This window comes from Accipiter gentilis, chromosome 33 (assembly GCF_929443795.1).
Source record: "Accipiter gentilis chromosome 33, bAccGen1.1, whole genome shotgun sequence".
NCBI lineage: Eukaryota > Metazoa > Chordata > Aves > Accipitriformes > Accipitridae > Astur > Astur gentilis.
In genome coordinates, this window is record NC_064912.1 from 506,834 (window position 1) to 531,016 (window position 24,183).

Genomic DNA, 24,183 nt, shown 5'->3' on the forward strand with positions numbered 1-24,183 from the left:
TTAGGGGGTTGAGGGGGAATTTGGGGGACATTTGAGGCAGTTTGGGGGGGCTGAGGGGCACTTGGGGGGTTTAAGGGGGAATTTGGGGGGCTATGGGGTAGTTTGGGGGTCTGTGGGGCAGTTTGGGGGGGCCAGGGGGCACTTGCGGGGTGTTAAGGTGGAATTTGGGGGGGCTATGGCACGTTTTGGGGGGCTGGGGCTCACTTGGGGGGTGGTTGGGGCGCTGTGGGGCAGTTTGGGGGGACTATGGGGCAGGTTGGGGGGCACAAGGGGGTCATTTGGGGGCTGGGGGGGCAGTTTGGGGTTCAGGGGACAACTGGGGGGCTACGGGGCGGGGGGAGGGGGCGGTCCTTCCCCCGCTGACCCCGCCCCCTCCTCCCCAGGACCTATCCAATCAGAGTGCTCTCCTGGAGTTGACCCGCCCCCTAGCCGGGCCCCTCCAATTGGTGCTGGAGGTGGAGCTCCTCCCCCCGGGCCCCCCCCAAGCCCCTCCTCCGACCCCTACGGCCACGCCCACCATGCCTCCCGAAGCTCCGCCCCCTCCCAGCCACGCCCTGGCTTTGCTCCGCCTCCACCTCTTCCTGGGGGAACACCCCTTCTAGGGGAGGCCCCGCCTCCTCCCGGAGCCCCGCCCCTTCCATCAGCACCGAGGCTCGACCCCGCCCCCGCCCGGATTGGAGGGGGCGGGGCCGGGGGCGGGGCCAAATAATGAGTTTGTCGGTGCTCGGCCGAGTCCTGAGTGGTTGGGGGGGGGGCACTGGGAGGACTCGGGGGGTACTGGGAGGTACTGGGAGGTTACTAGGAAGCGCTGGGGGGATACTGGGAGCACTGGGAGGGTACTGGGAAACGTTTTGGGGGGTAGTGGGAGCACTGGGAGGTACTGGGAGGTTACTGGGAAGCGCTGGGGGGGTACTGGGAGCACTGGGAGGTACTGGGAAGCATCAAGGGGGTACTGGGAGGCATGGGGGGGGGCACTGGAAGGAACTGGGGGCCACTGGGAGCACTGGGCACCCCGCAGTAACCACACCAAACCCCTCACGCTTCCACCCCCCGGGGGGGCACATTTATTACCCCTTGGGGGGGTGGGAAGGAGGACGCCACCCCCTCCTAGAAACCCCACCCACCCCAGAGGCCCCGCCCCGAGTGGGAGGGGCTCCCCCCAGGGCACTGCTATTCCCCGGGGGGGGGAGGGGGGAATTCGGGGGGGGGGGGGGGTTTTTTTTTGGGGGGGGTATTTTGGGGGGGGGGTGTCAGTGCCCCACGCGGAGGTGGGGGTTGTGCAGCGGCTCCAGGGCGGGGTCGCCCCCCCCCCCCATCGCCCCCGCCCCGTCCCAGGCTCCCCAGGAGGAGGAGGAGGGCGGCGAAGGCCACGGCCCCCCCCAGCGCCAGCACCAGCAGGGGGGGGCGAGGGGGGCCCCGCGCCCGGCACCTGGGGGGGGACAGAGGGTGAGTGCACCCCCTTTATCCCCCGCCCCAGCCCCACAGAATTGCCCACCCAAGACCCCAAGTGCCCCCCCAGAACCATTTGCCCCCCCCCAAGGCTCCCATCTACCCCCTAGCCCCCCAAGTGCCCCCCCCGAACCCCTCAAGTGCCCCCCCATCACCCCCACAAACCCCCAGGAGACCCCCCCCTCTGCCCGCCCAGGCCCCCCCAATCTGCCCCCCAACTCCCTAATTTTCCCCCGACCCCCCAAATGCCCCCCCAGCCCCCCAGGAGCCCCCCAAAACCCCTCAAGTGCCCCCCCATGACCCCCTCAAGTGCCCCCCCCAGCCCCACCTGAGGGCGGGGGGCAGCCAGGCGAGGGGGGGGGCGCCGGCGATACTTGTCCTCCTCGCGGTCGGGGGGGCCCCGGCTCTCGCGCCCCCCCAGAGGCTTGCGGGGACCCGAGCCTGTAGGGGTGGGGGGTGTCAGGGGGGGACCCCCAAACCTCGGCCCCATGGCGGGGGGGGGGCCCCAATCAAGCCCCCCCCGAGCCCCCAGTACAACAGAGCAGGGACCTGAGACCCCCCCCCCAGCCCCATCGCGGGGTCCTGACATCTCCAGGGTGCCCCAGCCCCATAGCGGGGGGGGCTCAGCCCCCCAACTTACCCGCGTGCAGGGTGAGGGTCTCAGCCCCCATGTGGACGACGGCGTGGGGCGGGGGGGGGGCTGGGGGGGGGCTCGGGGGGGGTCACAGGGGCTGCAGGGAGAGAAATGGGGGGGTCAGTGGCGGGGGGGGAGGAGCGCCCCCAAGGTTGGGGGAACCCGGGGGGTGTTGGGGTGCCCCCCCCCGTGCCCCCCCCTCACCCCTGAAGCCGTCCCAGGTGCCATCGGGAGCCCCCCCCTCGGGGTCGGGGTCCGGCGTCGCCTCCGCGTCCTCAATCTGGGGGGGAGGGCACCCCATTAAAGAGGGCCCCCCCCATGAGGATGGGGGGAGCAGGGACATGCTGGGGGGGGGTTTGAGCTGTCTGGGGGGGAAATGTGGGGGTTTGGGGGTGTCTGGGGGGACAATAGGGGTGCTGGGGGGGGCGTGGGGGATTTGGGAGTGCTGGGGGGGGCATGAGGTGCCTGGTGGGGGACACATGGGGTGGCTGGAGGGGGCAATGGGGATTTGGGGGGGCCGGGGGGGGTGGGGTGCTGAGGGAGCATGGGGGTGCCCTGAGGGGGGTGGGGGAACCAGGGTGGGTTTGGGGGTGGCAGGGGGTGGGCAAGAGGGTTTTGGGGTGCCAGGGGGGTCGGGGGGGTGGGTGCCATTTTTGGGGTGCTCACCAAGGGGAGGCCGAGGCCGGGGCGGGCCCAGGGGGCGGAGGCGAGGCGGGCGCGGAGGGCGGCGGCGACGGGGCCCTCCAAGTTGGGGGGAGGGAAAAGGGGACCCCCACATGTGGGGCAGCGATGGCCAGCGGGGGCCGTGCGGGGGGGCAGCGCCCGGGCCCGCCCCGCCAGGCACGACCAGTGGAATACATCTGCGGGGGGGGGGGGGGGGGGGGGGAGGCAGGGGGGGTGTCAGGCTCACCCCCCCCCCCCCAAAAAAAGCGGTTTCAGGGAGCCCTGACACCCCAAGGGCTCCCCTTTAAAACAAAAAAAGCAGTTTCAAGCCCCCCCCCCCCCCCCCCCGAAAGAGTGCCTGTTTGTGCTTCTCAACCCCCAAAAAGGGCAGTTTTGGGGCCCCCCACCCCCCCCAAAAAATCAGTTTCAGGGCTTCCCCCACCCAAAAGGGCTGTTTCAAGGCCTCCCCCACCCCAAAAGGGCAGATTCAGGGCCCCTCCCACCTCCCAAAATGGTCAGTTTTGAGGCCCCCCAACTCCCAGAAAATTATGGTTTTGGGGCTCCCCACCCCTCAAAAGTCAGTTTTAGAGCCCCCCCCCGCGCCGCCCCGAACGGCAGTTTTTGGGCCTCCAACCCCCCAAAATTCAGTTTGGAGCCCTCCCCTGCTGCAAGGGCTGTTTTGAGGCTCCCCAACCCCTCCAAATGGAGTTTCAGGGTACCCCAACCCCACCCAAAGCAATTTTAAGCCCCCCCCCCCCGCCCCAGAGGGATATTTCAGCTACTCCCCACCCCCAAAACCACCATTTGAAGACTTCTCTACCCCCATAGGGTCAGTTTCAAGGCTTCCCAATCCCCCCAAAAGCAGTTTCAGGGCACCCCACGCCCCCAAAAAGCAACTTTAAGCTCCCCCACCCCCCACAACTTCCATTTTAAGACTCCCCCACCACCCATGAAGCCAGTTTCGAGGCTCCCCAGCCTCCCCCAAAGGCAGTTTCAGGGCACACCCCCCCCCCAAAAGCAATTTTCAGCTCCCCCACCCACCAAAACCTCCATTTTAAGACTCCCCCACCCCCCATAAAGGCAGTTTCAGGGCACCCCAATCCCCCCAAAAGCAATTTTCAGCTCCCCCACCCCCCAAACCCTCCTTTTTAAGACTCCCCCACCCCCCGTACAATCAGTTTTGAGGCTCCCCATCGCCCCCAAAGGCGGTTTCGGGGCACCCCACCCCCTCCCAATGCCAATCATGCCCCCCGTCCCCCCAAAATGGGGGTTCCCCCCCCCCACCGTAGCAGACGAGGCGGACGGTCTCACGGGCGGCCAGGGGGGTGTCGCAGAGGGGACAGTCGGGGCTGTAGTCGCTGTCCTGCAGCCACTGCAGGTACGACTGCACGATGCACTGCCGGGGGGGTGGCGGTGTTAAAAAGTCATGGAGGGGGGATCTTAAAATTAGGGGGGGGGTGTCTTAAAATTGGGGGGGGGGGTCCCCTAAACACCCCCCCCCCCGTCTTCAAGACCTTGTGGTGGCCGGTGACCAGGCAGCTCTCGCAGACGTTGACGCGGTGCTCGAAGCAGAAGAGGTTGGTCACTTTGCGCTTGGGGCACTTGCACAGGCCCATGGCGGGGCTGGGGGGACGACGACACTTAGGAATTTGGAGGGGGCACCCAGGAGTTGGGGGGGCACCCCAAAGGAGCCCCCTCCCCTCCTAAAAGGGACGCAGGAGCTTTTGGCCCCACACGCTAAGGGGACCCAAGGGTTTGGGGGGGGGGGGGGGAGGGGTGTCCCTGTGTCCCGGGGGGGGCACAGGAGTTGGTGGGGGGGGCACAGGAATTCGGGGGACCCCCCCAAAGGAGCCCCTCCCCTCCTAAAAGGGACCATTTGCTCCTTGCCCCCCCCCCCAGGGGACCCAAGAGTTCGGGGACGGACGGACGACGACACACAGGAGCCCCCCCCGAAAAAAAAGGGGCTCAGACAGCCGGGTCCCCCCGCCAAAAGGGACCCCGGGATCTGGGAGCCCCCCCCGGGCCTAGGACACCCCCCCCCCCCGGCCCCAGGACACCCCCCCCGGCCCCACTCACAGGTTCCTATGGCGACGCTCTGCCCCGCTGGCACGGCGCTTCCGGGACCGTCGCCTTTTGATGCCGTCACTTCCGGCTCTCAGTACCGCCTCCCCGGAAGCGTGGCTTAAGGCCGGGCCGCCACTCCCAAGATGGCGGCTGAACTCCGCCCTCCTCTTTCCCGGCGCGCTCGCTCCCCTCCCTCCCCTTCTTCCGGGTCCGTGACGTCAGTTCCGGCGGTTCGAACGGCGATGGCGGGAGGCGGCGGCGGGCGGCGGCGATCGACGGGAGCGACCCCGGGGGGTGAGGGGGGGCTGTGGGGCGGGGGGGGGGATCTATGGGGCTGGGGGGGTCTATGGGGTAGGGGAGGGGTCCGGGGGGGGCTGTGGGGCAGGAGGGGCCCATGAGGGGGTTCTATGAGGTGGGGGGGGTCCAAGGTGGGTTCTGTGGGGCTGGGGGGGGTCTGTGGGGCAGGGGAGGGGTCCAGGGAGGGGCTGTGGGGCAGGAGGGGGGATCTATGGGGTGTCCATGGGTCTATAGAGGGGTCTATGGGGCAGGGGGGTCCGGGGGGGGGTCTATGAGGAGGTCTGTGGGGTGCAGGGGTGTCGCAGGTGGGATCTATGGGGCTATGGGGGGGTCTGTGGGGCAGGGGAGGGGTCCGGGGGGGTCTATGGGGCAGGAGGGGGGATCTATGGGGGGCTATGGGACAGGAGGGTTGTGGGGGGTTCTCTAGGGGGGATCTGTGGGGTAGGGGGGCGTCTATGGGGAAGGAGAGGACTGGGGAGTGTCTGTGGGGCAGGGGGGGCTATGGGGGGTCTATAGGGTGTGAGATGGGTCTAGGGGGGGATCGGGGGGATCTATGGGGCCAGAGGGGGACTATGGGGCAAGGGGGGGGTTCCCTGAGGGCGGTTGGGGGTCAGGACCCCCAGCCCCCCCCTTTGCCACCCCCCCCCCCTCCAGGAAAACGACGCAGCTCTGGGCGCCTGGTGGCCTCGGCCCCCCGAGGGGGCCCCCCCTGGGCGCCCCTCCCCCGCAGGACCCCAGCCAGGGCGGTGAGTGGGGGAGGGGCAGGGCGTGTCTGGGAGGGGGAGGGGCTGGGACCACACCCAGGTGACCCCACCCCTCCCCTCTCTCCAGGTTGATGACCAACCTTTGCCCCCGCGACGGAGCCCCCGGGTGAGTCGGGGTGGGGGTGGGGCAGGGCGGGTGTGGCCCCTCCAAGAGGGTGGGGCAGGGTGTGTCCTCCAAGGGGGCGGAGCCTCTCCTTAAGGGGGCGGGGTGTGTCCAAACACACTCCCCCCCCCCCCCCTAACATTCCGCCCCCCCAGCTCCAGAGCCAGAAGGAGAACGTCCCCCTGAGCGGCCCCCCTTCCCCCCACCCTTCCCCCCACCCCTCCCCTCCCCCCCTCCCCCCCCCCCTGGCCCCCCCCCGTGTCCGCCGCTCCTACAGCCGCCTGCAGAACACCACGCCCCCCTCCCCCCCCCCCACTGCTCCCTGGGGGGGGGGGGCCCCTGGCCCCCCTCTCCCCCAACGCCCCCCCCTTCCCCCCCTGCCCCTCCCCCACACCTGCCCGGCATCGCCCTCGGCCCCGACCGCAGGAGGAAGAAGAAGGTGGCCCCCATCGACGTGAGTGACCCCCCCCGGAACCCCCCCCGGTGTCCCCATGGCCCCCCCCCAGTGCTACCGTGGCCAGTGTCCCCATCGTGCCCCAACGCCCCCAGCGCCCCCCCAATGTCACTTGGTCCCCCCATGGCCCCCCCAGCGTCACTGTGTGTGTGTCCCCATGTTGCCGTGAACCCCCTGGAGTCCCCATGGCCCCTCCGATGCCACTGTGGCCCCCCCCCATTACCCCCCCAGTGTCACTGTCCCCTCCATTACCCCCCCCGATGTCCCCATGGCTCCCCCAATGCTCCTGTGACCCCCCCTAGTGTCCCCGTGGCCCCCCCAGTGTCATTGTCGGCCCCCCCATGGCCCCCCCAGTGTCCCCATGGCCTCCCGAATACCACTGTGACCCCCCCCCAGTGTCCCCATCTTCCTCCAACATCCCCAGCGCCCCCCAATGTCACTGTTGTCCCCCCCATGGACCCCCCAACATCCCCATGGCTGCCCCCCCAGCACCACTGTCCCCCCACCATTACGTCCCCGATGTCCCCAGGGCCCCCCAGTGTCACTGTTGTCCCCCCCCCAGCAATGGGGGGGTCAGGGCAGCTTTTGGGGGCGTGGGACGGGGTCCCCGTGCCCCCCCCACCTGACCGCCCCCCCCCCCCCCCGTAGCTGGGGGAGCTGGAGGCCTGGGCTGCCCGCATGAACGCCCAGTTCGAGGAGGCCGAGCGCTTCCGCCTCGTCGTGGAGTAGAGACCCGCCCCTCGTGCAAGACCCGCCCCCCCCTCGTGCGAGAGACACCCCCCTTGTGCGAGGAACGGGGAGCGGCCACGTGAGAGACACCGCGACACCCCCCCGGGTGCGAGGGCCCCGGGTGTCGGACCCTGCCGACGTGCGACGGAGCCCCCGGCCTGTGAGACAACCCCCCGGCGTGCGAGGGACCGCCTCTCGTGCAAGACACGCCCCCTCGTGCAAGAGGGACCCTGCCGCGAGGCTCCGCCCCCCCCCCGTGCAAGGGCCCCGCCTCTCGTGCAAGGGCCCCATCCCCTGTGCACCCCCCGGCTTGTTTTATCCATTAAATGACGTTTTTGCCGCAGATTTGGGGGAGCAGGGGGCGTGTGCGTGAGTGACGGAGGGTACGACGTCACGGGTGCCGCGGGGGAGGGGCATCGTGATGTCACGGGGGCGCCGTCACCCCCAGCCGGCCCGCGCGGGCCCTGTCTCTTTAAGAGGGGGGAGGGGGCGTGGCCTCGCGGAACGCCTCCGGCCAATCGGCGGCCGGCGTGGTGACCTCACCCTCTCTGGGAGGCCGGCCAATGAGAGACCGCGGAAAGGGACCGGCAGGTCACGTGGGTCTCCCCCCCCCCCCGGCCTCCGGAGGACGCGGGGAGCCGGCAGGGCCACGCCCCCGAAAGTGGGCGGAGCCGCGCGGCCGGGCTCGGCGCCGGGGGCTCGCGCGAAGGGGGCGGGGCCGATGGAGCCCCCCGCAGCCCCTCCCCCCCCCGAGCTGGAATTTGGGGGACCCTGGGGTGAGGGGGGTGCATTTGGGGGGAAAGGGGGGGCTTTTGGGCTCGGAGGGCACTTGGAGGGGTCATTTTGGGGGAGGGGGGCGTTTGGGGGGAGGGGGGGCATTTTGGGGGGTCACGGGGGTCGTTTGGGGGAGGAAGGGGGCGATTTTGGGGGGGGTCGGGGGGCACCCAAGGGTCGGAGGGTGCCCCCCCCCCTAAAAAAAGAATTGCCCCCCCAGGCGCGGGGGCTCTGACGTTGCTGCTGCCCGTGGGGCTGGTGGGGCTGGTGGGCGCGTGCGTGGGGGGCGGGGGGGGCACCCCGTGGGCCCCCCCCCCCCTCCCTCCTGCCGACCCCCCCCGCCCTCGGCCTCGTCCTCCTCTGGGTGCTGCTCCACGGGCTGGGGGGGCGGCGGGGGCCCCCCCGGGTGAGGACACGGGGGGGCTTTCGGGACGTTATTGGGGGCACCTGGGGACACGGGGGGGAACTTGGGGGGGCTCTGGGGACATTGGGGGGCTTTGGGGACACGGGGGGGACACGGGGGGGCTTTGGGGATATGGGGGGCCCTTTGCGGGGGCTTTGGGGACAGAGGGGGGACACTTGGGGACATGAGGGGGGCTTTTGGGTCATGGGGGGGCACTTGGGGACACGGGGGGGCACCTGGGGGGGCTTTTGGGACATTGGGGGGGGCACTTGGGGACACGAGGAGGGACATGGGGGGACATGGGGGGGCTTTGGGGACATGGGGGGGCACCTGTGGACACGGGGGGGGGACTTGGGGGGACATGGGGGGGCTTTGGGGACATGGGGGGGCACCTGTGGACACGGGGGGGGACTTGGGGGGGACTTGGGGACAAGGGGGGACACACACACGGGGGGGACTTTGGGGGGGCTTTTGGGACGCTGGGGGTGCTTTGGGGACACGGGAGGGTGGGGGTGACACCCCTCCACCCCCCCAGGTGCCGGGTGACTGCGACCCCCCCGGAAGACCCCCACCCCTCGGTGGTCTTGGTGGTGAGTGGGGGGAGCTGGGACCCTTGGTGGGGGTCAGGGGGTCCCTTTTGGGTTGGGGGGGGTCAGGGTGCTCCTGCACCCCTGGGTCCCTTTTTGGGGTAGGGTGGGGGGTCCATGGGTGCTCCCAAATGCCTGGGTCATTTTTGGGTGGGGGGGAAGTCAGGAGGTCCCTATTTTTGGGAGGGGGGAGTCAGGGTGTTCCTGGACCCCTGGGTCCCTTTTTGGGGGGGGGGGGGGAATGTCAGGGTGCTCCTGGAGACTGGGGTCCTTTTGGGTGTGGGGGGTCCTCTCTGGATGGGGGGGGGTCGCGGTGCTCTCGAACGCCTGCATCCCTTTTTTTTTGGGGGGTGTCTGGTTTTTGGGTGTGCTGCCGGACCCCTGGGTCCCTTTTGCGGGTGTCGGGGGGGTCCATGGGTGCTCCGGCCCCCCCCCCACTAACGTGGGCGGGGGGCAGGGCTGGTGGCCATAGGGGTGGCAGTGGGGGTGGGGGTGGCCCTGGGGCCCCCCCTGCCCCCCCTCTGCCCCCTCCTGCCCCAGCTGGCGGCGGCCGCCTGCGCCGTGGCCTTCGGCCTCGGCCTCCTCCTCATCACCCACCAGTGGCTCCGGGGGGGCTGCCTGGGTGAGGGGGGGGTCCTGGGGGGAGGTTGTGGGTGCTGGGGGGTACGTGGGTGCCGGGGGGGGCTGGGGGCTCCATGGGGGGCTGTGGGTGCCATGGGGGGGCTGTGGGGTCTGGGGGTGCTGGGGGGGTCGTGGGTGCTGTGGGGTGACTGTGGGGGGCTGTGGGTCCATGGGGGGGGGCTGTGGGGTGGTTGTGGGGTCTGCGGGTGCTGGGGGGGTTGTGGGTGCTGTGGGGTGACTGTGGGGTCCGTGGGGGTCTGCGGGTGCTGTGGGTCCATGGGGGGGGGGCTGTGGGGTCTGTGGGTGCCGTGGGGTGGCCACAGGTTATATGGGTGCCATGGGGGGGTCTGTGGGGTGGTTGTGGGGTCCACGGGGGTATGTGGGGTGTTATGGGGTCTGGGGGTGCCGTGGGGTGGTCGTGGGGCAGCGGTGGGTGCCGTGGGGCAGCCGTGGGGTGCTGAGGCCGTGTCCCCCCGCAGGAAACCCCGTGTACGAGTTCTTCGTGGGGCGGGAGGTGGGGCCCCCCCTGGAGCCCCCCCGGCCCCTCAGCTGGGAGCACGCCGGCCTCTGTGCCTGGGTACAGAAACTGGGGGAACTGGGAGGGACTGGGTGGAACTGGGGGGACTGGGGGAACCAGGAGGGACTGGGGGAACTGGAAGGGACTGGGTAGAACTGGGGGGACTGGGTGGAACTGGGGGGGCTGGGTGGACCAGGAGGGACTGGGGAATCTGGGAGGGGCTGGGGGAGTGGGGGAGCTGGGGGCACTGCGGGAACTGGAAGGGACTGGGTGGAACTGGGGGGACTGGAGGAACTGGGTGGAACACTGGGATCATTGAGAACAACTGGGAGGAACTGGGAGCACTGGGAAAAAGGCAACACGGGGCAGATCGGGGGTAACAGCCTCTCCCCCCCCATGCCCCCTCTCTGACCCCCCCGTCCCCCCATCCCCCCTCTCTGCCCCCCCATCCCCTCCCTGTCTCCCCCCAGGGGCTGATGCTGGTGCTGGCCCTGGGGGAGCAGCACCGGCTCCGGGGGGGCCCCTCGCTGCCCCTCACCCTGGTGGCGGCCGCCCAGGGGCTCTGTCTGCTGCGCCGCCTCCAGGTGTGGGGGGGGCACATTTGGGGAGGGGGGGGTCCCACCTGAAAACCTGGGTCCCAAGTGTCTGGGTCCCTGGTGGGGGGTTTGGGGGTCCCCCCCAGCCCCTGGGGTCCCCTCTGTGGGTGGGGGATCCGGGGGGGGGGGGGGCGCAAGTGTCTGGGTCCCTGGTGGGGGGGGTGTGGGGGGGTTTGGGGGTCCCCCCCCAGCCCCTGGGGTCCCCTCTGTGGGTGGGGGATCCAGGGGGGGGTCGCAAGTGTCTGGGTCCCTGGTGGCGGGGGGCTCTGGGGGTCCCCTGGGGGGGGGATTTCCTATGGGGGGGACCCCCCTGAAAACCTGGGTCCCCTCTATGGGTGGGTGGGCGTCCCTGGGTCCCCCCCAGCCCCTGGGGTCCTGTCTGTGGGTAGGGGGGGTCCCAGGCATCTGGCTCCCTGGTGGTGGGGGGGGTCGGTCGGGGGGTTTAGGGGTGCCCCCTGGGGGCGGGTGTTTGGGGAGGGGTGTCCCAGCCGTTGCCCCCCCCACTTGCCCAGGCGGTTCGCAGGGCCCCCCCCCGGGGCTGGGGGGGTTTCCTGGGGCTGCTGGGGGCTCTGGCCTGGCTGCCCTTTGCACTGCCCCTGCCCCTCCTCATCCTCCTCCGCCGGCCGAGGGGGCTCCGGCCCGGGGACAGCGTCTGCGGGGTGCTCTACGGTGGGTACGGGGGGGGGAAGGGGGGATTGGGGGGGTTAGTGGGGGCAATGAGGAGGTACTGGAGGGATTGGGGGGGTTAATGGGGGGAATGGGGGGGTACTGCGGGGGCTGGAGGGGGTTAATGGGGGATTGGGGGGGAATGGGGGGCTGGAAGGGGCTAATGGGGGGATTGGGGGGGTTTAATGGGGGGAATGGCGGGGCTGGAGGGTGTAATGGGGGGTTACTGGCGGGATTGGGGTGGCAGGTAATGGGGGCACTGGGGGAGAGCATGTTAAAACGGATACGGGGGAAGCTGGGGGAGTGTTGGGGCAGGAACTGGGAATGAAGAGCCCCGGGGGGTGGGTGAGGGGGTGTCCGGGGGGGTGTGGTGTCCCTGACCCCCCCCGTGCCCCCCCAGTGGTGGGTTTCTGGGTGTCCCATGGTGCCAGCACCCAACGCGCCCTCTTTGCCCGCGACCCCCATGACCCCCGCCTGGCCGGTGAGTCCCTCTTTTTTTTTTGGGGGGGGGGGGGGGGGGGGGAGCCCCCCAGGTACCTGGGTGCCCCCCACCCACCCCTACACCCCCCCCCAGGTCTCCCTAGGGTGCCCACGGCCACGGGGCGGGTGCTGCTGGCGGGGGGGTGGTGGGGGCTGGTGCGTCGCCCCGACCACCTCGGGGAGCTGCTGATGGCGCTGGGCTGGAGCCTGCCCTGCGGTAAGACACCCCCCCCCCCCAAAAAAAAGGGGGTGCCCCCCATGGGGGGATGTCAGCACCCCATCCCCCCCAAACACCTTGGGTCCTCCTGGGGTCCCACTCCCCCCCAAATACCTGGGTCGCATCCCCCCCCCCCCCCAATTCCTGGGTCCCCCAAACTCCTGCTCCCCCAAAACTCCTGGGTGCCCCCCCAACCTCCTGGGTCCCCCAAATTCACGGGTGCCCCCCCCCACAATTCCCGGGTGCCCTCCCCAGGCCTGTCTCCCCCCCTGGCGCTGGTGCCAGTGGTGGTGGGGGCCGCGCTGCGGGAGCACCGGGCCAGCGTGGCGGAGCGCCGGTGCCGGCGGGAGCTGGGTCGCGGCTGGGACCTGCTCTGCCGCCGCGTCCCCCACCGCCTCCTGCCCCACATCTACTGACGGCCGGACCCTGGGGCTCTAGGACCCACAGCGACACCGTGGGGGTCCAGGACCCATGGCCAGACCCACGGCAGGACCCACAGTAAGACCGTGGGGGTCCGGGACTCACAGCCGGACCCACAGCAACACGCTTAGGGTCTGGGACCCATGGCCAGACCCACAGCAACACGGTGGGCGGGCAGGACCCACAGCAACATGCTCGGGGTCCGGGACCCATGGCCAGACCCACGGCAGGGCCCACAGTGACACCCTGAGGGTCCAAGACCCACAGCAACAACCCAGGGGTCCAGGATCCACAGCAGACATCTGGGACCCATGGTGGGACCCACAGCAACATCCTGGTGTCTGGGACCCACAGCCGGACCCACAGCAACATCCCAGTGTCTGGGACCCACAGTGACACCCCGGGGCTCCAGGACCCACAGCCAGACCCATGGTGGGTGTCTGGGACCCATGGCGGGAGTCACAGTGGGACCCAGGGTGACACACCAGAGCTCCAGGACCCACGGCTGGACCCACAGCAGGACCCCAGGGCTCCAGGACTCACAGCAGGGGCTGCGACCCCTGGCAACATCCCGGTGTCTGGGACCCACGGCCGGACCCTGGTGCTCCAGGAACCACAGCGGGACCCCGGCACTGGGGGCCCCCACACACCTGTGCCCCATGGCATCCCTGTCGCTCCTGCCCAGAATAAAGCCTCAAGGGTCTCCCCATTTTCTGACTTCGTTAGCATCCCACGTTCATTAGCACCCCACCTTCATTAGTGGGCCCCGCTCGTCAGCAGCTCCTCCTCATTAGCACATGGGTTTATTCCTGGGGTAGCAACCCCCCCAAAACAGCCCTCAGGTGAGTGTGTAGGGGGGGAGTTTGTTGGTTAGACTTGTCCCTTAACGAGTACCGTTCACTGGGTGGGCTGTCTCCAACGGCGTTTCCTCAGAAACTCATTAGTCTCATCCCTTAATGAGCACATTTCCTAGTACTAGTTCACTGGGTGTTCGTTAGTCCTGTTCCTTAACAAGCAGGTTCCACCTAACACCGTTTCCCAGAACGCTCATTAGTCTTGTCTGCTAATGAACGCCTTTTCTGGCGCTACTTCTACCAGATGTTCGTTCGAGCAGGTTCTCTCACAGCATCTTTTTATCAAATACTTATTAGTCCCATCCCTTAACAAGCGCCATTAGGGGTTCACTGGATGTTCGTTAGTGCAGAGTGGGTTCTTCTCCAACACCGTTTGCTCCAATGCTCATTAGTCTCATCCCCTCTGGTGCTAACTCTACCAGATGCTCATTAGCCTGGTTCCTTAAGGAGCAGGTTCTCCCCTGTCCCTTAACGAGCGCTGTTCCTGGGCCTGTTTTGGTGGATGTTTGTTAGCCCAGTTCCTTAATGAGCAGGTTCTCTCCCCTCCCTTAACAAGTGCCATTCCCTGACCTGCTTCTGTGAATGTTCGTTACCACAGTCAAGTCACAGCAGCTCCTTACCCAGAGGACTCTCCTCCAACACCACTTCCCCCCATGCTCGTTAGCCTCGTCCCCTAACGAGCACCTCTTACACCCATTCATTCCTCCCAGCTCCTTAACGAACACCTTCTCTCCAGCCGCTGTCTCACCCTTGTTAACCCCAGCCCTTAACAAACACCACAACTTGCTTCGCCACTCCTCAGTTCAGCTCCTGGATGAGCTGCCTCTCTCCCAACCTCTCGTTAACCCGGTTGCTAATGAGCTCCCGCCAGGGGCCCCCACAGCCCCTCTCAACCTCCTCTCTCAGGGCAGCCGCCTCCTGCGCCACACGGGCGTGAACGACCCGTGACTCCTCCGCCAGTGCCGCCAGCGTCTCCGGCGCTTCCCGGCTCCACGCCAGCAGGTAGCGGCACTTCCGGCGAGCGTTGCCGAACTGACGCCGTTCCTCCTTTGGCAAATGGCGCTCTCCCTTCCGGAACAATCTCTCCAGGTGAAGCAAAGCGACAGCCACATCTTCGCCGTCGGTTCTCCCTTCTTTCCCTTCCAAGATCTGAACCACGGCCAACACCGTCCCAGCATCTCCCAGTGGGCACTGTGGATAACCAGCGACGCTGACGTCGTAACGGGCGGCGTGGAGGGCTTCGGCGGTGGAGGCGAAGGCCCGGCGGCCGCGAAGGGCGGCTGAGACGTCGAGGATGGCGGCGGGCAGCTCAGGCAGCAGTGTCTCATCCCCGCTGTGCAGGCTGAGGGCGAAGGCGTAGCCGAAGAGGACATTGGGCAGCTGGAACGGAAGCAGCGGGGAGGGAGGGGGAGCGCGGAAGCTGCTCAGGGGGGTTATGACGGCAGGAAGAAGGGGCAGGGGGCTGGCGGCAGCTTCGTCGTCCTCAGCTTCCTCTTCTTCACCCGCCTGCGGCTTCCCCAGCTCTTCCACCAGCCGCCGCTGCCGCCACCACCACGGTCTCCAGGCCGGCAGCAGCGTCGCTGCTTCTCCCGAGCTCAGCAGCCGCTGGAAACCCGCTCGCTCCGCCGGGCTGAGGCCCTTCCACAGATCGTGGTCTACAAGCCCGGCTGCATCCTCGGCCTCGCCTAGCTGTCGTAACCGGCGGAAGGCGGAGGTCAGGCGGTCACGGCCCGGTGGGGGATCCCGCTCAGTTTCCAGTGCCTGCAGCACCTGCTCCTGGTAAAAGGCCTCGGCGCAGCCGCCGTGGCCCCGGTAGCAGCCGAGGGAGCAGAGGCGGCGGTTACAGCGCGGGCAGGTGTAAGGGGCGGCGGCGGCGCCGCACAGGCCGCACGGCGGCTGCTCCTCCACACCGGCCGCCGCCATCTTTGCGACTCAATTCGTCTCTTCCGGTTCCGACTCGGCAGTTTCCGCCCCCGCTTCGGCACCGCTCGGGTGCCTTCGGCTCGCCCCGCCCCCGCCTCGGCTCCCTCCGCCAATCCCCGCCCTCGCCGCCACTCGGGTATTTCCGGCAGCACTCGGCTATTTCCGCCTCCCCAATCCAGAACCAGTCTCCAGCAAGCCGCACGCGGCTTCTAATTATCCCCCGCTCCAAACGCCTCATTAACGCTAATTAACCCCCCTCCGTCTCACCAGCACTCATTAACTACCCCCCAGCGGCTCGGGGACCTGCCTAAACCACCCTCGAGGGCCAGTGTCACCCCCCAACCCCCCTCAAACTCCTTGAAATCCCCCCCAAACTCTAAAAAACCCCCATAAAAGAGCCCCCAAAAGCCACCAAATGGCCCCAGTTTCGGTGCTTTTTACTGAGGTGGGGGCTCAGGAGTTGGCGTTGGGGCCCTTCTTCTTGCCGAAGCCAGGGACGACATTCACGAAGCGGCGGTTGTACTGCATGCGCCGCTTGGCCCGGCCCGTCTTCTTCTTCTTCTTCTCCTGCTTGGCCACCTGGAGGGGGAAAGGGGGGATCCCCAAAATCGTGAGAGCCCCCCAAAACCGTGGGGAACCCCCTAAAGTTGGGGGGAGCCCCCCCAAATGCTCACCTTGGGGGTCTGGCCCCTCACTTTGCCAGCACGGGCAAGGGAACCATGGACTTTCCCTGTGGGGGGAGAAGGAAAACGGGGCATTAGGGAGTGCGGTTGGCTCATTAAGCTAACGAGCGCCCCGATAATTAGCCACCCCGCCTCGAAACGTACCCCCCAGGAGGCGCGTGGAGAGCTCCAGGGTGGCGAATTCAGGGAGGGGGCTCTGTCCCAGCACGGCGTCATCGTCCAGGGGGGTCCCACCCCACAGCAGCACTTGCTCCTCAGGGGGGACGCCCGCCAGCGCCGCCACCTGCGCCTGGGGGTGGAACGGGACATTGGGGGGGTCAGTCACCCCAAAAAAGGTCTTACTGGGGGGGGGAGGGATGTGACACACACACAACATGACCCTTTCCAAATTTCTACTCACCTTGATTTGGGCGACGGTCTCGGCACCGGAGACCTTGAGGGTGTGGAGGGACTGGGCACGGATGAAGAGCTGCATGGTGAGCTGGGGGGGAAAGGGTTAGGGGGTCCCCCCTCCAAAAAAATAGGGGGGGGCCCCACAGGAATGGGGAGGGGTGAGGGGGTTGTTACTGCTGCCCCCAGCTCAAGAGACACCCCAGGGTACCGCCCTAGGGGGTCTCCTGGTCCCCACGTCTATGCTGGGGGGGGATGTTTGGGGGAGTGGATCCCCTGTCCCCTCTCCCAGTCCTCACAGACCCCCCCAAAGCCGCCCAATAACCCTCCAAGTCTCCCCCAAGCCTCCCAAGGCTTCACAGCCCCCCCCGAATAATCCTTCAGACCTCGATAATCCCCCCTGAACCCCCATATTCCCCGCCAGCACCCCCAAGGCATCTCACCCCCCTTCAAGACACCTCAGGGCCCCCCCCAAGGCCTCAGGGGCCCTCCCCCAAGACCTCCCAGATCCTCCCGGACCCCCTCAAGCCCCCCCTCAAGGCCTCCCAGGGCCTGCCCCCCATCTCAAACCCACTCAGCCCCCCCCCCCCAAGCCCTCACAGCCCCCCCAGCCTCCTAGTAACCCTCCATTCTCCTCCCAAGACCCTCCCCAAGCCCTCGGAGCCCCCCAATAACCCTCCGGACCCCCCCAAACCCCCTCAGATCCCCCCCCCCCAGGGCCGCGGCCCCACCTCAGCGTCTTCTCGGCAGAACCGCGTCGCGGAGAGAACGGCTCTGCGCATGCGCGTCGGGTCGTCGCCGTCGGCGCGCTTACGTCACGCGTACGCGCTGACGCCTCTGCCAGAGAGCCAATCAAGATGGCGGCGGTACGGGAACCAGTTCCATTAGGCCCCGCCTATGAGAACGGGGAGGGCGGAGCCGAGTGGTCGCTATGGCAACGCTACGGGGGGGGGCGTAGCCGGGCTGATTCCACCGTTACCGTGGCGACCGCGCCGGCAAGGGGGGGCGTGGCGATAAAGGGCGGGGTCTGCGTTGCCAGGGGAATCATTCAGGGGCGTGGCCATAAAGGGAGTGTGGGCGTGGTTTGCGTTGCCAGGGGCGACCGCGCGGGGGCGTGGCGATAAAGGGAGTGTGGGCGTGGTTTGCGTTGCCAGGGCGACGGCGGCGAGCGGCGCGAAGCGGTGTCTGTGCGTCACTTCCGGGCGCTCAATCCCCTTGTCGCCGTGGCAACGAGATGGCGGCGGCTGAGGAGAGGTGGGGGGGGCGGGTGTTTGGGGTTTTTTTTTGGGGGGGGGTGCACCCAGGGGTCCAGGGTCCCCCCCAACTCCACACTGGGTGTCGTCCCCCCCCCCGTCCCGCAGCGCTTCGCTATGGCTGGAGGCCCACGACGACCCCTTGGCCGGGCTGCGCTCCTTCCCCGCCTGCATGGGTGAGTTGGTGGGGGAGGCACTGGGGGGGGGGCACCTATGGGTGAGGGGGTGCTCGGATGCCTGGGGGTATCCCCCCCCCTGACACCCAGCCCCCTCCCCTCACCCAGCGCTGGCTGATCTGCATGGAGATGGGGACCATAAGGTGAGGGGGGGGAATGGGTGCTGGGGGGGGGGCTGGGCGCTATGAGGGGTGTCACTGGGTACTGTATGGGGGGGGTGGCCCGCTGGGTGCCATGATGGGGTGATACTGGGGTGTTATGGCGGGGGGGGATCCTGGGAGGGTCACTGGGTGCCACAGTGTGGGTGCTATGGGGGTCTGATGGGGTGCCCTGGGTGCAATGGGGGGGTTCCTGGGGTGCTGGGGGGGGTCACTGGGTGCTATGGGGGTCTGCCGGGGTCCCCTGGGTGCAATGGGGGGGGTCCCTGGGTTGCTGGGGGGGTCATTGGGGTGCTGGGGGGGCTCCCTGGGTGCTGCTGGGGAAGGGAGACTTCCCTGCAGAGAATTCCATGGGTGCTGGATGGGCGGGTTCCCTAGGGTGCTATGGAGGGGACCCCCCAATTTCGGGGACCTCACCCCATTTTCTTCCCCCCCCCCCCAGCTGGTCGTGGGGATCCCCCGAGATGTGGGGGGGCCCCGGCTGACGGTGGTGCGAGGAGCCGGCATCCTGACCAGTTTGGCTTTACCCGAGGCCCCGGCAGGCTTGGGGGCTTTTGGGGTCACCCCTTTGGGGGGGGGCGGCAATTTGGGGGGGCCGGGGGGGGCCCCCGCTTTGGTGGTGGCCGCCGGGTCCGCTCTTTACGTCTATAGGAACCTCCGGCCTTTCTATAAATATTCGCTGCCCCCCCAGCCCCCCCACCCCCTCGAACGCGATCTCTGGCTCCAGGCTGCTCAGGTAAGGGTGCCCCCCCTCCCCGAGCACCCTTGGGTGCTGCTGGGATCACCCTGATTCCACACCCCTCCCCCCTTTTTTTTTTGTTTCGGGGCACCCCCAGGATCAGATCGATCCTTTGATGCTGAAGGAGATGCTGGAGGATTTGAGGTGAGGGGGGGGTACCTTGGGCCCCCTTTGGGGGGGGGACCCTGGGGGTCTTGGAGGGGGGGCAACCCTGCATGCTCGGGTGCTCTTTGGGGAGGCACCCAGATGCCTGGGTGCCTTTGGGGAGGGCACCCTGGGTCTCTTGGAGGGGGGGGGGGCACACCTGCATGCCTGGGTGCTCTTTGGGGGGAGCACCCAGACACCTGGGTCCCTTTGGAGGGGGGGCACCCCAGACACCTGGGACCCTCCTGACTGGCTTGGGGCGGGGGGCAGGGATAAGGCCGAGGTGCTGCTGACGGCGAGATCGCTGCGGTGAGTCGGGTGCTGGGGGCACCCATGGGTGCTGGGGACGACGACTAGGGACCGGGGGGGGGGTCCATGGGTGCTGGGGAGGGAGGGCAGGGGGTTGGGATGACTCTATAGGTGCTGCGGGGGGGAAATGTGGCTGCTAATGAAGTGGTGGGGGGTATCTATAGGTGCTGGGGGTACTGAGGGGGGCTTATGGGTGCTCTGGGGGAGGCTGGGGGGGGGGCATGGGTGCTGGGGGGGGGGCTAGGGACCTAGGGGGGGACATGGGTGCTGGGGGGGGTGAAGGCGTTTGGGATGATCCTGTGGGTGCTGGGCTGGGGGAGCATGGGTGATGGGGGGGGGCTCATGGGTGCTGGGGGGGGTTATGGAGGGGCCCTATGGGTACTGGGGGGAGGCTGAGGGGGTCCCGGGGTGCTGGCAGGGCGTGCGGGTGCCAGGTGGGTGCTATGGGTGCCCCCCCCTGCCACCCCCAGGCTGCTGGCGCTGCCCGCCCCTGAGCTGGCCCCCTTCGTGGCGCTGCACAAGGGGCGCCCGCTGCACCGTCAGGTGGGTGTCTCCCGCCCCCCGTGTCCCCCATGTGTGTCCCCCCACCCCCGTGTGTGACACCCACCCCCCCGTGTGTCGTCCCCCCCCAGACGGTGGTGACCTGCCTGGGTGCTCTGCCGCGGGGGGGGCCCGAGGGGACCCCGGACTGTCCCGTGCTGGGGACCGAGGACGGGGACGTCCTGGTGCTCGACCCCGAGGCCTTCACCGTCCTCTGCAAGGTGGAACCCCCCCCCCCCGGGACCCCCCCGGGACACCCTCACCCCCCTGGGGCACCCCTGGGACACCCTCACCCCTCTAGGACCCCCCCCGGGACACCCTCGCCCTCTGGGACCCCTCTGGGACAACTCTGGGACCCTCTCACCCACCTCGGACCCCCCCCAGGACTCCCCCAGGACCTCCTCACCTCCTGGAACCCCCACTGGGACACGTCTGGGACCCCCTCACCTCCTGGGACCCCCCAAGCCCCCCCAGGATCCCCCTGGGACCTCCTGAGACCCCCTCGGGACCCCCCCGGGACCCTCCTGGGACCCCCTATGCCCCTGGCACCCACCCATGGGACACTGTCACCCTTTGGGACCCCCCCCCGGGACCCCCCTGGGACCCCCCCTGGGACACTGTCACCCCTTGGGACCCACCCAGGACCCTCCCCCAGGACCCCCTCACCCTCTGGGACCCCCCCGGGACAACCTGACCCCCCCAGGACCCGCTCACCCCCCCAGGCCCCCCTATAACACCCCCAGACCCACCCCGGCACCCACTGACACCCCATCCCAACCCCCCTGGGTGCTCCCTAGACCCCCCCTGGAACCCCCCTGGTTGTGCCCCCTCCCCCCCCGACACCCATGGGTGCCTCCCCCCCGCAGGGGTGGGTGCCATCGCCCCCCGCCTTCGTGGTGCCGCGAGGCCCCGGTGACGGGCGCTGCCGCCTGGCCCTGGCCTGCCGGGACGGGACCCTCTATGGCCTGCACCGGTGGGTGCTGGGGGGGTCTCGGGGTGCGGGGGGGGGTTTGGGGTGCGGGGGGGGGTTGGGGGTTGGGTTGGGGGGGGGTTGGGGTGCAGGGGGTTGGGGGTTGGGGTGTTGGGTGCAGGATTTGGGGTGCAGGAGGGTTGAGTTGGGTGTTGGGGTGGGGGGGCTGGTGTGCAGGGTGTTGGGTGCAGGTTTTGGGGTGCAGAGGGGTTGGGGTGCAGGTGCTGAGGTTGGGTGTTGGGGTGCTGGGTTGAGGTGGGGTGTTGGGGTGCTGGGGTGGGGTTGGGGTGTTGGGGTGGAGTTCTTGGGGTCCAGGGAGTTGGGGTGGGGTGTTGGGGTGCAGGTGTCAGGTTGGCATGTTGGGTGCAGGTTTTGGGGTGCAGGGGTGTTGGGTTGGGCGCAGGCGTGCAGGTTTTGGGGTGTTGGGGTGCAGGGGTGCAGGTGTTGGGCGTTGGGGTGTGGGTGTTGGGGCATCAGGGTGCAGATTTGGGGTGTTGGGTGCAGTTGTTGGGGTACAGGGGTGCAGGATTGGGGTGCTGGGTGTTGGGGTGTCGGGGGGGTGTTGGTGCAGGCTGTCCCCCCCCAGGACGCGGGGGCGAGGGCGGGTGCTGGCGGCGCTGGGCTCCCGCCCGGTGGGGCTGCTGGCGCAGGACGGGGGGCTGCTGGCCGCTGCCGCCGAGGGCTCCCTGCAGGCCTTCACCCCCCAGGTGACCCCCCCGGGACCCCCCCGGGACCCTCTGGGATCCACGGGACTCCCTGGGACACCCCCGGGCCCCCCCAGACCCCCCAGGACCCCCCATACACATCAGACCCCCCCCCTACACCCCCGCAGGACCCACTGAGCCCCCCTAGGACACCCCCCGGATCCCCTAACCCCCCGTGCCCCCCTGCCCAGCCCCCCAAGACCCCCCCCCCCCGGCCCCCCTAACTCCCCCAAACCCCTGCCCCCCCCCAGGACCCCCTAACCCCCGCCCAGAGCTTCCCCCCTCAGGACCACTTGAGGCCCCCCGGGACCCCTTAAACCCCCTCAGGACCACCCCTAGCCCCCCTAACCCCCATGTGCCCCCCCCAGGAACCCCTTGAGCCCCTCTGGGACCCCCTAAACCCCCCCAGGAGCCCCTGAGCACCCACCTGGGACCCACTAACCCCCCCCCAACCCCCCCTTCCAGGACCACTTGAGGCCTCCCAGGACCCCCTGAGCCCCCCCGGGACCCCCTAACCCTCCCCCAGAGCCCTCCGCAGGACCCCTTGAGGCCCCCCAGGACCCCCTAACCCCCGCCAGGACCCCCTTGAGCCCCCCCTAACCCCCCCGTGTCCCCCCCCAGGGCCGGCGGCTGTGGGTGCTGCAGCTGCCCGGGGGGGTGGCGGCGCTGGCGGGGGGGGCGCTGCCCGGGCGGGGGCTGGGGGCCGCTTTGCTGGCGCTGGAGACCCGGGAGCTGCGGCTTTACCGCGGGCGGACCCTGCTCTGCGTCCTCCGCACCCAGGTGGGGACCCCCCACGCGACCCCCCCCCCCCCAAACCTCTGTGACACCCCTCCCGGGACCCCCAAAACCCTGGGGTCTGTCCCAACCCCCTGGGACCCTCCCCAGGATGCCCCCAAACCCCCCTGGGAACCCTGGGATCCCCCCCCAGACCCCCTCCAAAACCCTGGGACCCCCCTGAGACTCCCTCGAGCCCACCTGGGACCCCCCCAAAACCCTGGGATCCCGCAAATCCCCCTGGGAACCCCTCCCCAAAGCCCTAGGACCCCCCCAGATGCTCTGGGACTCCCCCCAAAACCCCTGGGACCCCCCCGGGAGTCCCCCAGACCACCTCAACCCCCCCGGGACCCCCCAAAAACCCTGGGACCTCCCCAGCACCCCCAGGCCCCCCCGCAAAAGCCTGAGACCCCCCCCCAGGGACCCCCCGCCGGCCCCCTGGGACCCCCCTCGACTCCCTGGGACCCCCCCAAACCACACCCCCCAGGACCCCCCCAAAAGCCTGAGACACCCCTCCAGACACCCCAGGATCCCCCCAGATCCCCCCAAACCACTCAGACACCCCCCAGGACCCCCCCAAACCCCTCTGGGACCCCCCACCCCCCAAGGGAACCCCACCTGCCTGGGTCCATGGGTAGGTGCCCCCCCCTCCCCGACACCCCCAGGTCCATGGGTGCCCCCCCCCCCCCAGGACGTGGTGACGGGTCTGTGCTTCGGGCGCTATGGGCGGGAGGAGAACACCCTCATCATGACCACGCGCGGTGGGTGCTGGGGGGGCACCCGTGGGTGCTGGGGGGCTATGGGGGGTGTCTGTGGGGCTATGGGGAGGCACCCCTGGGTGCCAGGGGGCTATGGGGGGTGTTTGTGGGTACAGGGGGCACCCGTGGGTCCTGGGGGGCTATGGGAGGGTGCACCCCTGGGTGCCGGGGGGCTATGGGGGGTGTTTGTGGGTACAGGGGGCACCCGTGGGTCCTGGGGGGCTATGGGAGGGTGCACCCCTGGGTGCCGGGGGGCTATGGGGGGTGTCTGTGGGGCTATGGGGGGCACCCGTGGGTGCTGGGGGGCTATGGGAGGTGTCTGTGGGGCTATGGGGGGGGCACCCGTGGGTGCTGGGGGGCTATGGGAGGGTGCACCCCTGGGTGCCGGGGGGCTATGGGGGGTGTTTGTGGGTACAGGGGGCACCCGTGGGTGCTGGGGGGGCTATGGGGGGGCACCCGTGGGTGCTGGGGGGGCTATGGGGGGGGCACCTCTGGGTGCCGTGGGGCTGACGGTCCGGTCAGGGGGGGCCCTGTCCATCCGCATGCTGCGTCGGCGAGCGGAGCTGGGGGGCACCCCGGGGGGCCCCCCCCCCCGCCCCCGGCCCCCGCCTGCCCCTCCCCCCCCGCACCCGCCTCTTCGTCGACCGGGCGCTGCGTGAGCGCGAGGACGCGCCCCGTGAGTGGGGGGGGCACCCGTGGGGGGGGGGCACCCGTGGGTGGTCCTGTGGGGTCCCAGGGCACCCGCGGAGGGGGGGGTGTGAGTTCTGGGGCACCCATAGGTGTGGGGGGCACCCATGGGGGGGGTCCTGTGGGGTAGGGGGGGCACCCAAGGAGGGGGGCTGTGAGTCCCAGGGCACCCATGGGGGGTGGGGGGGCACCCACTGAGGGGCTGGTATGGGGTCTGGGGCACCCATGGGGGGATGGGGGACACCCATGGAGGGGTCCTATGGGGGGGACACCCATGGCGGGGGGGTCTGTGGGTCCCAGGGCACCCCTGCGAGTGGGGATCCAAGGTCGGGGGGGGGGGAAGATGACGACACCCGGGGGGGCAGCCATGGGTGTGCCAGGAACCACAGCACCCATGGGTGCCCCCCCCAGGGATGCACGGGCGGTTCCAGCGGGAGCTGGGGGGGCTGCGCCTGGGGGCCGCCCGCGGCCTGGCCCGAGCCCTCGGGGGGGGGGGCGGCTCCCGCGGGGGGGGCACCCCCTATCACCCTCACTGCCAGCGTGAGTAGGGGGGGCACCCAAAATCTGGGGTCCCTGGGGGGGGGGGGCACCCAGATGCCTGGGTCCCTATTTGGGGGGGGGCACCCAAAATCTAGGATCCCTGGGTTGGGGGGGGGGGGTCACCCAGATATCTGGATGCCCTT

At 69.4% G+C, this 24,183-nt stretch overlaps 5 protein-coding genes across 5 annotated transcripts; 2 read left to right on the forward strand and 3 right to left on the reverse strand.

The window, feature by feature from the left end:
- Positions 1–1,250: 1,250 nt before the first annotated feature.
- Positions 1,251–4,906, reverse strand: ZFPL1 (zinc finger protein like 1). Its single transcript, XM_049790909.1, is given in 11 exon segments — positions 1,251–1,304; positions 1,306–1,429; positions 1,778–1,806; positions 1,808–1,890; positions 2,090–2,147; positions 2,149–2,180; positions 2,288–2,363; positions 2,750–2,943; positions 4,031–4,142; positions 4,261–4,369; positions 4,823–4,906. Coding segments are annotated over 10 exon segments (864 nt in total). The 5' UTR covers positions 4,363–4,369; positions 4,823–4,906.
- Positions 4,907–8,166: 3,260 nt separating this feature from the next.
- On the forward strand, positions 8,167–13,149 carry LOC126033877 (delta(14)-sterol reductase TM7SF2-like). Its single transcript, XM_049790919.1, has 9 exons — positions 8,167–8,337; positions 8,870–8,924; positions 9,379–9,543; positions 10,022–10,119; positions 10,530–10,643; positions 11,168–11,324; positions 11,722–11,802; positions 11,896–12,018; positions 12,274–13,149. The coding sequence occupies exons 5-9, from the start codon at positions 10,536–10,538 to the stop codon at positions 12,432–12,434; spliced, it is 630 nt and encodes a 209-aa protein (XP_049646876.1). The 5' UTR covers positions 8,167–8,337; positions 8,870–8,924; positions 9,379–9,543; positions 10,022–10,119; positions 10,530–10,535; the 3' UTR covers positions 12,435–13,149.
- Positions 13,150–13,225: 76 nt separating this feature from the next.
- On the reverse strand, positions 13,226–15,558 carry ZNHIT2 (zinc finger HIT-type containing 2). Its single transcript, XM_049790890.1, has one exon. It carries the CDS (start codon positions 15,213–15,215, stop codon positions 14,091–14,093), a length of 1,125 nt encoding a protein of 374 aa, XP_049646847.1. The 5' UTR covers positions 15,216–15,558; the 3' UTR covers positions 13,226–14,090.
- Positions 15,559–15,635: 77 nt separating this feature from the next.
- LOC126033880 (FAU ubiquitin-like and ribosomal protein S30) lies at positions 15,636–17,133 on the reverse strand. The gene is made up of 5 exons (XM_049790923.1): positions 17,020–17,133; positions 16,299–16,379; positions 16,043–16,187; positions 15,890–15,945; positions 15,636–15,794 (listed from the first exon to the last, which is right to left on the reverse strand). The coding sequence occupies exons 1-5, from the start codon at positions 17,068–17,070 to the stop codon at positions 15,669–15,671; spliced, it is 459 nt and encodes a 152-aa protein (XP_049646880.1). The 5' UTR covers positions 17,071–17,133; the 3' UTR covers positions 15,636–15,668.
- Positions 17,134–17,447: 314 nt separating this feature from the next.
- Positions 17,448–24,029, forward strand: BBS1 (Bardet-Biedl syndrome 1). The gene is made up of 14 exons (XM_049835692.1): positions 17,448–17,542; positions 17,650–17,717; positions 17,826–17,860; positions 18,318–18,611; positions 18,712–18,758; positions 19,029–19,067; positions 19,538–19,610; positions 19,700–19,828; positions 20,474–20,580; positions 21,164–21,284; positions 21,903–22,061; positions 22,747–22,816; positions 23,336–23,489; positions 23,912–24,029. The coding sequence occupies exons 1-13, from the start codon at positions 17,523–17,525 to the stop codon at positions 23,470–23,472; spliced, it is 1,299 nt and encodes a 432-aa protein (XP_049691649.1). The 5' UTR covers positions 17,448–17,522; the 3' UTR covers positions 23,473–23,489; positions 23,912–24,029.
- Positions 24,030–24,183: the final 154 nt, after the last annotated feature.

What these genes read in the sequence shown, in the direction of transcription:
- ZNHIT2 (XM_049790890.1), bottom strand. Translation starts at nt 15,215, where the DNA reads ATGGCGGCGGCCGGTGTGGAGGAGCAGCCGCCGTGCGGCCTGTGCGGC.
- LOC126033877 (XM_049790919.1), top strand. Translation starts at nt 10,536, where the DNA reads ATGCTGGTGCTGGCCCTGGGGGAGCAGCACCGGCTCCGGGGGGGCCCC. An exon ending in CGTCTGCGGGGTGCTCTACG is followed by an intron (nt 11,325 to 11,721) that starts GTGGGTACGGGG and finishes GTGCCCCCCCAG; the next exon opens with TGGTGGGTTTCTGGGTGTCC. An exon ending in GGGCTGGAGCCTGCCCTGCG is followed by an intron (nt 12,019 to 12,273) that starts GTAAGACACCCC and finishes TGCCCTCCCCAG; the next exon opens with GCCTGTCTCCCCCCCTGGCG.
- LOC126033880 (XM_049790923.1), bottom strand. Translation starts at nt 17,070, where the DNA reads ATGCGCAGAGCCGTTCTCTCCGCGACGCGGTTCTGCCGAGAAGACGCT. An exon ending in TCTGCCGAGAAGACGCTGAG is followed by an intron (nt 16,380 to 17,019) that starts GTGGGGCCGCGG and finishes TTTCCCCCCCAG; the next exon opens with CTCACCATGCAGCTCTTCAT. An exon ending in AGACCGTCGCCCAAATCAAG is followed by an intron (nt 16,188 to 16,298) that starts GTGAGTAGAAAT and finishes TTCCACCCCCAG; the next exon opens with GCGCAGGTGGCGGCGCTGGC.
- BBS1 (XM_049835692.1), top strand. Translation starts at nt 17,523, where the DNA reads ATGGCGGCGGCTGAGGAGAG. An exon ending in ATGGAGATGGGGACCATAAG is followed by an intron (nt 17,861 to 18,317) that starts GTGAGGGGGGGG and finishes CCCCCCCCCCAG; the next exon opens with CTGGTCGTGGGGATCCCCCG. An exon ending in CCTCATCATGACCACGCGCG is followed by an intron (nt 22,817 to 23,335) that starts GTGGGTGCTGGG and finishes CGGTCCGGTCAG; the next exon opens with GGGGGGCCCTGTCCATCCGC.